Genomic DNA, 13,676 nt, shown 5'->3' on the forward strand with positions numbered 1-13,676 from the left:
GTCTTGCTCTGTCTCCCAGGCTGGAGTGCAGTGGCGTAATCTCGGCTCACTGAAACCTCCGCCTCCTGGGTTCAAGTGATTCTCCTACCTCAGCCTCACAGGTAGCTGGGATTACAGGCATGTGTCACCACACCCAGCTAATTTTTGTATTTTTAGTAGAGATGGGGGTTTGCCATGTTGGCCAGGCTGGTCTCGAACTGCTGACCTCAGGTGATCCACTCACCTAGGCCTCCCAAATTGTTGGGATTACAGGCATGAGCCACCGCACCTGGTCCCAAATTTCTTTCTGTTATTGATTTTTAATTTCCTTCCATTGTGGTCAGAAAAAATACACTGTAAGATTTCAATCTTTTTAAATTTTGTGAGACCTATTTTGTGGCCTAATATATATGGTATATCCTCATGTTCACTTGAAAAAAATGTGTATTCTGCTGGTATCAGACACAGTGTTCCTATATGGCTGTTAGGTCTAGTTGGTTTATAGTGTTGTTCAGGTCTTCTATTGAAGGGGTCCCCAAGCCGCAGGCCAAGGACTGATACAGTCCATGACCTGTTAGGAACCGGTCCACACAGTGGGAGGTGAGCAACAGTGGGCAAGCAAGCATTACCGCTGAGCTCTACCTCCTCTCAGATCAGCGGCAACATTAGATTCTCATAGGAGTGTGAATGCAAGGGATCTAGGAACTAATCCCTGATGATCTGAGGTGAAACAGTTTTATCCATACCATCCCCACCGACCCCGTCTGTGGAAAAATTGTCTTTCATGAAAACAGTACTTGGTGCCCAAAACATTGAGGACTGCTGTTCTCTTGTACTTGTTGATCTAACTAATTATTCTAACTATTATTAAAAGTGGAATATTGCAGTATCCAACTCTTATTTTTGAAGTTTTTCTCTCTTCATTATTATTAGTTTTTGCTTTATGTATTTTTTAAATAATTGTTATGTCTTCTTGATGAACTGACCTTTTTATCATTATGTAACATCTTTTTTGTCTCTTATAACAGTTTTGGTTTTAAAGTTGATTTTGTCTGATATTACTGTAGCTTTTCTAGCTCTCTTTTGGCTACAGCTCCCATAGAATATCTTTTTCCATTCCTTCACCTTCGACTTATTTGGATCTTTTGAATCTAATTTGAATCTCTTGTAGATAGCATAGACAATCATACTCCACTTAACAACAGAGACATGTTCTGAGAAATGCATTGTTCAGTGATTTTGTTTTTATGCGAATATCACAGAGTGAGTATAATTACACAAACCTAGATGGTATAACCTACTACACACCTAGGCCAAATGGTATAACCTGTTGTTCCTAGTCCTAGGCTGCAAAACTGTACAGCATGTTACTGTAATGAATACCATAAGCAATGTAGTATAATGGTAAGTATTTGTGTTTTGAAACATATCTAAACATAGAAAAGGTACAGGAAAAATATAGTATTATAATATTATGGGACCACTGTTGTATATGTCATCTGTTGTCTATCAAATTGTCATTATGCAATGCATGATTCTAGTTGGATTATAGTATTTTTTAATTCATTCAGCCAGTTTCCATCTTTGAATTGGATAGTTTATGTACATTTAATGCAATTACTATAAAGAAGAGTTTCTTCCATTTTGCTATTTTTATATATATTATATCCTTTTTGTTTTTTATCTCCTCTATTACTTCCTTTTTTTCTGTATAGATATTTTCTGGTGTACCATTTTGATTCTCCTTGTGACATTTACTATTATTTAGTTATTGTGCTAGTGTTTTCCCGGGGAATTACAATTAGCATCTTAGCTCATAACAATCCAGTTTGAATTAATACCAACTTAGTTTCAATATTATACAACAACTTCATACCTTGTCCCCTACTTATGTTATTTTCATAAATTATAAATTAATATATTGTATGCCCATCAACATAGATCTATAGTTATTGCTTAATGTAGTTTTTTAAAATTATATGGGGTAGAAAAGAGGATTCACAAACAAAAATATACATAAGGTACTGACCTTTGTGTTTACCTATGTAGAGTTCTGTACTTCTTCATGTCAATTACAATTACTGGCTAATTTCTTTTTATTTCAGCCCGAAGGCCTCCCTTTAGAAATTTTTTGTAGGGCAGATTTATGAGCAATGAACTCACTCAGTTTTTGTTTATCTGGGAATATTGTAATTTTTCTTTGTTTTTGAAATTTAGTTTTATCAGATAAAGAATTCTTGGTTGATTTTTCATCTTTCAACATTTTGACCATATCATTCCACTGCTTTCTGACTGTCATGGTTTCTCTTGAGAAATCAGCTGTAAATCTTACTGAGGATCAGAATTCTCTCTTCGTCTTTGTCACTTTCAACAGTTTGATTATAATGTATCTTGGTGTCAGTCTTTTTTAGTTTATCCAGATTGGGCTTGTTGAATTTCTTGTGTGCATTCTTGTCTTTCATCAAATTTGGAAAGTTTTAGGCATTATTTCCTCAAATAATCTCTTTGCTTCTTTCTCCCTCTCCTTCTGGGACCATCATTAATCATATCTCAGTACGCTTGATGGTATTCCACAGATTGCTTAAGCCATGTTGTTATTTTTCTTTATTTAATCCATGTTGTTATTTTCCTTTATTTTTTTTTCTTTCTGATCCTCAGACTAGATCATGTTAATCACCTTATTTTCAGCTCAAATCTGCTATTGAGTCTCACTAGTGAATTTTTCATTTCTGTTGTAATTTTCAGTGTTAGAATTTGTATTTGGTTTCTTTTTATGATATTCGTCTTTTTATTGAGATTCCCTGTTGGTGAGGCATCATTCTTGTGCTTGCCTTTAGTTCTTTGTTTATAGTTTCCGTTAGCTCTTTGAGCTAAACTTTATTAAAATAATTAATCTAAAATCTTTGTCTAGTCAGCTCAGTGTCTGAACTTTCTCAGAGACAGTTTCTGTTTATTTCTTTTTTCTTTTCCTTTTTTCTCCTTTGTACAGGTTATACTTTCTTACTTCTTTGCATACTTCATAATTTTTTGTTGAAAACTTGACATTTAAATATTATAAATAGCAACTCTGGAAATTAGATTCTCCCCTCTCCCTGGGGCTTTTTGTTGCTGCTTGTTCAGCAGTAGTAGTTATTTGTTTGTTTAGTTCGTTTTTTGAAATACTTTTTTCTAGCTTGTATTTCTTTGTTGTGCATAACCTCTGAAGTTTCTATTGTTTGCTTAGTAGTCAGCTAGCTATTTGACAGGTATTTCCTTACATGCCTGGAACCAAAATATGAATAATAATAATAAAAACAAAACAAAAAAAATCAGAGAAAATCTCCCAGTTTTTGCAGATGAGCTCTTTGTATATATTAGGTCACACTTCCAACACTCAGCCAGGCAATTTATAACTTTTCATTAGCTTTCACTTCCTGCTTGTATAGAGCCTCAAGTTTATCCGCAAGTGAGAGAATAGAACCTTCTCAGGTCTTTGCTGAGGATATGTCCAGCCCTGGACATAAACTGAACATAAACCTGACCTTTTAGAGTCCAAAGGATACGTGGGAGCTTTTCAGAGTCCTTATGCCTTAAAGTACCTCATTCCATAGCCCTCACTCACAGGTTTTTCACTTTATCTATTTTTTGTCCTGTTTTTCCGTGCCCAGATGACAGTGGCTAATACATTTGCCTTTAAATATTTGAACAAACACTCCCCAAGGAATAGCTACCTCAACCCTGGGAGTATTCTGAGTTAAGTGAAATAAAGGCAAGCCCTTCGAGTGTGTCCTTCAATAAGCCATAAGATATTTCAAAACAAAAAAAAACCACAGTTCTTTCAGAATAAGGTGTGTTTTCCCTCTGGTACTACAGACCTGTATTGGAAATGTGGACTGTTGTCTTCAGGGCCACCTTTTTTGTTTATTTTTCTTGATTAACCTTTCACCTGGTTGTAATCATTTTATTCATTTTCAGTGTTCTGCTAAAGTTCATTCTGGCTGTTTTTACCAATTTATTTTCTGCTTTAGTAGAGTGATGGAATTTTGGATTTCTCTATTCTGCTATTTTCACTGATGTCACTCAGGAAGGATTCCTTTTAAGACACGAAAACCACTAAACATAAAGGAAAATATTGATATATTTAGCAACATTAAAATTAAAAGATTTCGTTCATCAATAGACATGATAAAGTAAGGTAAAAGACAAGCTACAGAATAGGAATAGATATTCACACTATATACAATTGATAAAAGACTAGTTATCCAGAATAAATACTAAAATCTAACACTTGAGTAAGAAAGGAACAACCAAATAAGGAGAAAAAATGGGCAAAGATTTGAACGGCGACTTCACAAGAGAGAAAACCTAAATGACTGATAAATGTATGAAAAGATGCTCACTCTCACTAAGAATCAGAGAAAGGGAAAATAAAACCATAACGCAATATTGTTACTCACCAAATTTTTTAAAATGAATAATACCAACAATGCTGGGTAGAACTGAATTGTAGAATAAGAGAAACTGTTCTTTGTGGACAGATGTATAGATTGGCTTAACCAACTTTCTTAAAGAAGGTATTCATACCCTATAACCAACCATTCTATCCCTGAATGTGCATGTGTATATACATATCTCCCAGAAATTTACTCACATGGGTATCATAACACCCATGGGTTGTGGCATTTTTCGTAATGTCCTCAAAATGAAAACAATACAATTGTCTATCGACAGAGTAATCTATATTCACTGACTCCTTCTCCTTACCTCCAGTTTTTTCTTGACCCCTTGTAATCAGGTTCTATCTTCATCAAATAATGAAATTTTCTCTCAGGTAACTAATTACTACCATCTGTTCTTCATTGTCTAATTCTTCCCCATTTTTCTAGTATCTGTCTTGACATATTCTTCTTATATGCTCTTCATCTTTAGGATCTCATTTTTTTCTGTAACTTCAACAACTGTATATCTGCAATAATTTCTAAGTCTGTATCTCCAGCATAGGCAGTTTTTTTTTTTTAACATTGGGGCGAAGATTTGTTCCAGACTATGTAATGAAATTGTAAATTTGTGTTTATTGATATTAACTGGATCCACAATGGTAATTGAAAATTCTTTTGCTTTGTCCTTCATTTTCATTCATCAATGCATTTTTTGAGAATTTTACTGCTCTCCTAAAGTTATCTTTACCACTTTTACTTCCCCTTATTCTCATCAATAAGGCCTCTCCTGCAGTACCAAAAAAAATAGTAGTAATAGTAGTAATAAATGTCTGTCTCTTTTACCCACAATTTACTTTGCTTTATCATGCCTACTCAATTCCTCAATTTGCATCTATTTTTAACTTTACTGGTAATTTCTTTAATAACTGAATGTAATGGCTTCTTTTCAGCTCTCTCTCTCTATTCCTATTTTCTCCCATATTTGTTTTTTTTTAAATCTTGCAACTGTCTTCTTTTTTTCATTCCCTTGATACTCACCCATCTCTACTTGCCTCTTTTTTCTCTAATAGTTTCTTATGATAGGAACACCAAATAATTTATCTTCCGAACCAGAATGCTTTTGAAAATGAATGCTGTTTAATAATTAAGCCAGCATAATAGGTATAAACCCAGATTGTTCAAGGAAAAATCAGATGTATGGTTACCCTATATATCCTTATCTTAGAGATCTTATCTTCCTTCAGTTTGTTTTCTTAACTCTTAATATGAATGTTACCTCAAATTTTCAACCATTGTCTTTTGTTCTTTCACATATTCTCTGCAGGTGATCTGACACATTTGAATGACTCAAATTACTACCGCCATTGATAATTCCGAAATTACATGTCCTAACTTTTTCCTGAGTTCCAGATCCATATACCTCATCAAATAGCTCCAGACTAGTAGCCCAAAAGTACCTAGCCACAAAATCTAAACTTATCTTCTCCCTCAAATATCCTGATTTTAAATTTACATTGAGGCATATATACACACAAAGATATGTAGTGTATATATGCAGTTATGTGTATAAGTCTGGAGATATATATCACACACAGAGAGACATTATTTTTGCAGTTGCTTCATTAGATACTAGACATACAATAGTAGCAAAACACAGTTCCATCATGACAGTGCTTTCTAATTTGGGAGATAGACATTGACCAAAGTATTACACACATAAATGTTGTGATACTTTCTATAAATATGGTCATTGCTGTGAAGGAGAGGGATGTGATGTCATGTAAGGCATTATATGGGTATTTTACTTTCTTTTAAATACATGGCCTTTTTAATTAGATAAGTGGCAACAAATAGGTCTTCAAAATTAGACTTTCTTTATTTCTTAGAAATATTTGTCACAATTCAGTACTCAAATATGTTAGCAAATGGAGTCGTCTTGCTTCTCAAAATTCCTACTACTTATGGCTATGTTGTTTATAAACCACATAAAATTTCAAACACTGAAATAGTAGCAATATCTTTGGAATTAAGGATGTTGGTATAGAAACTAAATAAAGGAGATTCTATAGAAATAGTATTAGTTTTATGAGACAGAAATGATGCATAATATTAGGAATACCTTTTAGTCACGAAGTCTGGCTGTTTCTCTCTTCTTTTCACATAGTAAGTGATATCTGTTGATTAAATGTTAATTGCTTGTTTTTTTATCATATGTTTCAAGTCTTGTGCACAAAATTTGAAAGTCCTCATGTTCCCATTCTTAGAACACTTATGCCCATTACTGGTAGCCCAGAACATGAACTAAATTATGCAAATCCTAAAGTAATAAATTTATAATCAACATATATTAATAATGTTAAAAATAATCTACAGTATTAGTCTTTATGTTTGTATATTTTTAGAATGGTGACAATTACATCAGTCTTTACTATGATGATAGGTATAATAATAACAGTAATAATAACCAACACTTATTAAATATTTACCACTTGAAAGTGCTAAATAATTTACACACATTATTTTACTTAACCGCTGCAGGATTCCAGTGAGGCAGATTCTATTGTTATCCTCAATTTTCAGATTAAGGAAGTGGCAATTCAAAAGGTATATCCATCAGGTTCCTAGCAGAACTCAGATAGCATGCTTAAATAGGTAATTGAGGACAGTTCAATAAGAACCTATAGAATGTACAAAGGTTTGAATAGAATTTAGGGAAAACCACAAGACATCATGGAATGCCTGGGACTAGTAACACTGGGAACCATTAATGCTCCTACCTAATGGGGCAAAGGGAAGGAGTGCTGTTAGAATCTAGAAAAAGAGCTATAAGCAAGAAGGGCAGTCTGACACAAGCTGTGATCTTGAGTTGAGTGACACAGCCAACCTATGATGACCTGGTAGAGAGGGAGCTAGGAGAATAAATGCCAGACCTTACCCTATCCCAACTCACAGTCTTCTGCCAGTGCCTTCCACTGACTGAACCCAACTGGAAGCCAGGGCAGAAAATAATTTGTTGATGGTGTCCATACAGGTCAGCTTAGAGCAGAGAGGGTGAAAATGGTTGGAGACTGATCTAAAAAGGAAATGGAAAATATCTAGGAATTAAATAGCTTGCTCAAGATTTCAAACTATTAAATGGCATAGCAAGTATATGAATGACAAATCCTTTATTCCTAACCACAATACTATACTGCCTCTCATATTAAAACGTTTTAGGAAATGGTACTTGCCAGGGAAAATACTTTAAATCTGAAAGTTTCTATTCTATCTCAAGTTGTTGGATGCATTTATACCTAACAGTAAGTGACACCAAATATGTCAGAGCTGAGCAGCAAAGAATGCTTTAAAAAAAAAAAAAAAAAAAAGGGGGGGGGGGGTCTTGATTCTACATGTTATTGGCATTTTCAGAATATTAAACCATAGTTGTTCCTCTTGTTCAGATTCCAGACTCCATCATTTCTCGTGGTGTTCAGGTGCTCCCACGAGACACAGCCTCCCTCAGCACTACTCCTTCAGAATCGCCTCGTGCTCAGGCTACATCTCGCCTCTCTACAGCTTCCTGCCCAACACCAAAAGTAAGTACAGTTGCTTCACACCTTACACCTACTCTTCTATAGTAATCTGGGAAAACTAACCAGTATTTCCTTCTGCTTGTCAAGGTTGGATTGCATGCAAGTTTACACTATGAAAAATGAAAAAATGTGAGATAGTTCCCACCCATTGTGTCACAAATTGTCATATTAGGCCAATAGTAGGACAATACAGATTTCATTCAAAATGTTTTACTCCTACATCATAGCTAAGGGTATTGCTTTCTGTAGCTCCTGTTTCTTTGTTGTAGATTTGTTATTTTTTAGTATACTTATCATTATAGATGTAAATTTATTTGTTTATGCTGAGGATGAATGTACTTTTGGCCAGTAAACAGCAAGATTAACAAAATTGTGTCACCAAAGGGATTTCTTTAAACTTGTCCAGGCTGGGATAGCTCCCTGCTCTAGTATCATTCCAAATTTTTTCAAACATATTCATCTTGGAATGTTGCTGCCTAATATTTGCAAACAAATCTGAATTTATTAGAAAGAAAGTTTTAATGCCAACCTTTGGGAGAGGGAAGCAGTTTCTTAGTCTTTTTTTTTATATAGTCTGTCACTGAGTTGTATGGGGTGGGGAAAGGATGAGACACTTCTATGCTGCTCACATCTTTGTGTATATGATAAATTAACTAGCAGACATTATTACTGCTGTGACTACTTTCTCCTGGAATGCTCCTTTCCTGATTAAGTTAGTCATTTGTGCTTTCAAGTTCTCTATCTGATTGATGGATGCAATATTGGTACCAAAGATAAACAGTAACATTCCTTATTATTTAATAAGACGTGATGTTAGACACTAAATTTGTTCTAGGATTCTGACAGTTAATTTTTCAAATTATAGTTTTTTCCTCTGTCATCAAATTTAAGGACCATATAGCTGTCTTCCTCAATTCCATCTTTTCTATCAGTTTTGTGAATGTTATAATTTAATTTGACTAGAAGGGATCTCAGTTTCTGATGTGAATAGTGCAATTTGTTTTACATTACATGTTACAATCTTCTCAGCAATGTTTCCAGTGTTACCATTGTATATCATTATTTTTAGATATATGTCAAAAATAACTGATACTAATTTTATCATTTAAAACACTGAGGTCCTAAATCTTCAATAAACATTAAACTGTAAGAACACTGCAGACATTAAATGTACGCCAATGCCATTTGGGTGCCAGCAAGCTACATTTTCAAATGAATTAAAGGAAGGAATTCTTAAAACCTGAATTAGATGGAAAAAATCTCGTCTATGTCTTTTATATTATTAAAACAAAGTAACTTACAGCTTGACTGCATTAAAATCCAGTTGTACCAGCTAAACTCACTTGTAAAGTCTGGAAAATATTTAAAACTAAAAGTTAAGTTCACTTTAAGATGTTTTGTTCACTGAATACTAAGACCTAAAAGCTGGGAATACAGAAGTATTCCAGGTATAGTCTCTTTTTTCCTTAATGATATGCTGAAATTATAAATATTTTTTGAAAATATTTTAAGCTAAATTTAATTATACATAATTCTTGAGTATTTTTAAAACTTTGCAATTATATTTTAGTTACAAAGAGGATAGTAAATAAAATTTGAAAAATCACTTGGTACTTCCAAATTCACCAAAGTAAAATTCTGAAAAATAATAATGTTAATATTCATTAAATTAATTTGCTTATTGCAGAACTTTAGGAGAGCAAGTGGCTTGTCTTGATATTTTTTCCTTAGTTAACACTTAGATGTTCAAATTGACAGTGAATTCAAGAAAGCATTATATCTTTGTCTAGGAATAAGATTATATTTCTTTTAGATAATTTTTTTTTTTTTTTTTTAGACAGAGTCTCATTTTGTCACCCAGGCTGGAGTCCAGTGGCATGATCTCAGCTCACTGCAAGCTCCGCCTCCTGGGTTCACGCCATTCTCTTGCCTCAGCCACCTGAGTAGCTGGGACTACAGGCGCCCGCCACCACACCTGGCTGATTTTTTTGTATTTTTAGTAGAGACAGGGTTTCACCGTGTTAGCCAGGATGGTCTCCATCTCCTGACCTCATGATCCGCCCACCTCGGCCTCTCTTAAGTACTGGGATTACAGGCGTGAGCCACCATGCCCAGCCTTCTTTTGGATAATGTTTATCAGCACTAGAATGTATACCTCAAAGATAAAATTATCACTTTGGTGTAATTTTTAATATAAACTTTAAATGCTGAATTAGAATATTAATATAATAAAAGAAACTAATTTGAATATTGATATTTTAAAAGGAGTTAATCTATTCCAATTAGGCATCTGGAAATAATGTTTAAAAAATAAATTAAAGGACAGAAGGAAGTGAAATTTACCTTTCTAATAAGAAAAGTCTCATAAGTCATGAGACTGCTTAAGAGAATCTAAACTAGGTGCTCTTATAAGTGCTTTAATATCAGTGACAGATATACTACTTGTCTTCATAGAGTTTACAATTTAGTCATATATTACAGGTTGAGTATCCCTAATCCAAATGCTTGGGACCAGATTTCAGATTTCAGATTTTTTCAGATTTTGGAATATTTGCAGATACTTAAGCCGGTTGAACATCCCTAATCAGAAATCCAGAATACTCCAATGAGCATTTCCTTTGTGCTCAAAAAATCTCAGATTTCATATTTTCAGACAGGGATGCTCAACATGTAAAATAAACAGGTAGATAATCACTTTAACAATTACAATTTCACATTAATTTAATAATTATAACTGAAATACTATACATGCTAAGAAGAAATGAAAATGTTATGGTGGTAGAAAATAATAGCAGGGGAACTTCATTTAGATAGGGTGAGTAGAGAAGACCTAACATTTCACCAGGGACATGAAGAATGATTGAAAACCAAATATGAGCTTTTGTGCTGTGTGAAGGTTTTAGAAATTATATTGATCAATAATGACCACTTTAAAGGCAGGTGTCACCAGTCAAGAACTCTTACACTAAAACTTTATTAGTATGTGAATAGTCTAATTCAGTGATGTCAACAGCCAATTTCAAATATCTGTTCTTTTTTATTTAAATTAATGAATCTTTTTGCCTTTTCCCACTGAGTCAAATATCAAGACCATAAATTTTAGCACTGAGCTCTGTTCTAGGTGAATTCTTTATTTTAATTTTTTAGTGTAAAAATTTGAGGCCGAGAAGTCCAAAAGCAGTTTTGGGGTTTCAAATCTGAGGTACCGGGTAGATGATAATGTTATTAACTATACTAAGGAATAAAAGATAAGTACCAAGTCTTGAGGGTAAAAGAAAAGAGTGTAATGCATCTTGATTGGGAATGTGTAATCTGAGGTATATGTGAAACAACCAAGGAGTGATATCTAGCACAAAATTGGAAATACAATTTGAGTTTGAAATTCTTATTTTTACTGCATCTTGATTATGATATTTATAACTTAGTACATATTAGTGTTAGCCAAATCCTGTAGAAATCCTTTCTACATTTCAGATTAGGCATGCACAGATTTTCATGCACAGAAATGTATGTGCAAACGTATTTTGTCTACATCAGAAATACAATATAGTTTTGAATGATCAGTACTAGAAAGAGCACTTGACTGATAATAGAAGATCTGGATGGAAATGCTTTCTTCTCTACTCATAACCACACTAAATTAAGCAAGTTACTTAACTTTACTGAGTTTTGTGTCTGTTATTTGACTCACCATCCTTATCTCTACAACAGTGTTTATTAACTCATTAAATAAGTTTTTGCCTGGTAGTGGAATAGCAATAGTGAGCAAGTAGACATTGTTCCAACTTCTACAAATAGATAGATCAGACTACTAAAAATTAAAGTATAATAAATGCTAGGATTAATTATCAAGAGTACATAATACTATGGAAATAGCTATCAGAAGCACTTAACCAAGTCTTTGTGAAAATGCAAAGGGTTAAATAACCAAGTTATGATTCAAAACTAACAGTTCCAATGTCTCCCTCTGTAGCTTTTTATCATTGGGCCATTTGTAAGCTGAAACACTTCCTGTCCATCCGCATGTGTTAATCTATTTATTTAGGTCAACAACTATAATAGTATAATATTATAATAAATGTTTCAGTATAGTTATATTGCAATATAACATCCTAAATTATGCTTTGATCGTTTAAGATTCTCCAGCTATAGTGAGAACAAAATCTATAAAAATATACCAGGTCTTGATTTCTTTTTGTTTTTTTGGTACCCTCATTACAACCTAATGAAGATAACTGTGTATTATCTTTTCTAAACAATACTTCATAGATTACATTTTTCTCCAGCACATTTGTTTGCTGAAATGATATTGTATATAGAGAAAAGTCATTTCTCTTTTATATCATATATTTTCTTTTAATGAAATCTGACTGAAATGAGGAATGATTTTCACTCCTCTTGCTTTATGACAGTGAAGTATCTTTCAAGAACAAAATTGGGATATTTGACTTTCATTGTCCTAAGTAAAATAGTGCCTAAGTCAAATAGTACGTAAATTCTATTTAAAGAAGTATAGACAATATCTAGACTCAAGTTCTAAAATAAGGATAGTCTTCTAAAAACAATTCGCTGAAAGAATAATTCTGTAATTGATAAATTCTCTTTTAAAGTGAGCATGATTCATAGCTTAGATGAGTGCCAATTTTCAATTATGAAGGACAGCAGCATCTCTATTTAGAAAAAATCAAGACCGGGCACAGTGGCTCACACCTGTAATCCCAGCACTTTGGGAGGCTAAGGCCAGTGGATTGCTTGAGGACAGGAGTTTGAGACCTGCCTGGCCATCATGGCAAAACCCCATCTCTACTAAAAATACAAAAAATTAGCCAGGCGTGGTGGCACATGCCTGTAATCCCACCTTCTTGGGAGGCTGAGGTGCAAGAATTGCTTGAACCTGGGAGGCAGAGGTTGCAGTGAACTGAGATCAGGCCACTGCAGTCCAGCCTGGGCAACAGAACAAAAAACTCTGTCTCCAGGGAAAAAAAAAAAAAGAAAGAAAGAAAGAAAAGAAAGAAATCAAGACGCTTAAGGTAGAAAATAATGATTAGAGCAAAAAATAAAAATGTTTCAAACTTTCAATTTATCATTCCTTTTAGATTTTATTAAAATAGAGAATATTTTTAAAGACTAATTTTATTATCCTTTTATTCCCTAAACATCTGAAGTTTGATTTTGAGTAAGTAAATAGAGTTTATAGTCACATATTTTCCTGTACCTTAAAAGTTAGCAAAGAATTTTGTTCTTAGACTAACCAGCAAGTTGTGTGGTTTTTTTTTTTTTTTTGCTCTTAAGAAGAAAATATAAATACTATCAATATCTAATTGAACTAAAGATTATACAACAATTAAAATGTATATTTATTGAAATATCTTTATATGAGGGGTATATACCTTTAATCCACTAATGTCTAATACTATATTCAAACAAAATATGTAATTATTACTTCTTTGTAGGTTTCTCTTATTGTCCTTTGAGCGAAAGAATTTAGATTGCTCTGGTTAAGCTATATTCTTAACTCAAGGTTTTTAATGTGTGAGTCTGAAAGGCAGTGTGAGTTCCTTTACCTATAAAAATGACACTGTTGATTCTATATCAGCATAATATTTTCTCTGGGATGTTTTCCTAGTAATGTTAGTTTTTACAAACTATTACATATTGTCACTATTTTCCTTTGTGAACACCAGGGAGATTATGTGATGTGGCTAGG

The 13,676-nt window shown here is 33.4% G+C and overlaps 1 protein-coding gene across 8 annotated transcripts in view; it reads left to right on the top strand.

Annotated features, from left to right (window-relative positions):
• GPHN (gephyrin) overlaps positions 1–13,676 on the top strand; it is a 767,219-nt gene that overhangs the window by 514,953 nt on the left and 238,590 nt on the right. For all 8 annotated transcript variants that reach the window (XM_011994243.1, XM_011994246.1, XM_011994241.1 and 5 more), the window contains one exon: positions 7,838–7,972. In XM_011994243.1, coding sequence (XP_011849633.1) covers positions 7,838–7,972 — 135 coding nt within the window. The remainder of the gene's footprint in view (positions 1–7,837; positions 7,973–13,676) is intronic.

This window comes from Mandrillus leucophaeus, unplaced genomic scaffold (assembly GCF_000951045.1).
Source record: "Mandrillus leucophaeus isolate KB7577 unplaced genomic scaffold, Mleu.le_1.0 Scaffold448, whole genome shotgun sequence".
In the NCBI taxonomy this organism is placed as follows: domain Eukaryota; kingdom Metazoa; phylum Chordata; class Mammalia; order Primates; family Cercopithecidae; genus Mandrillus; species Mandrillus leucophaeus.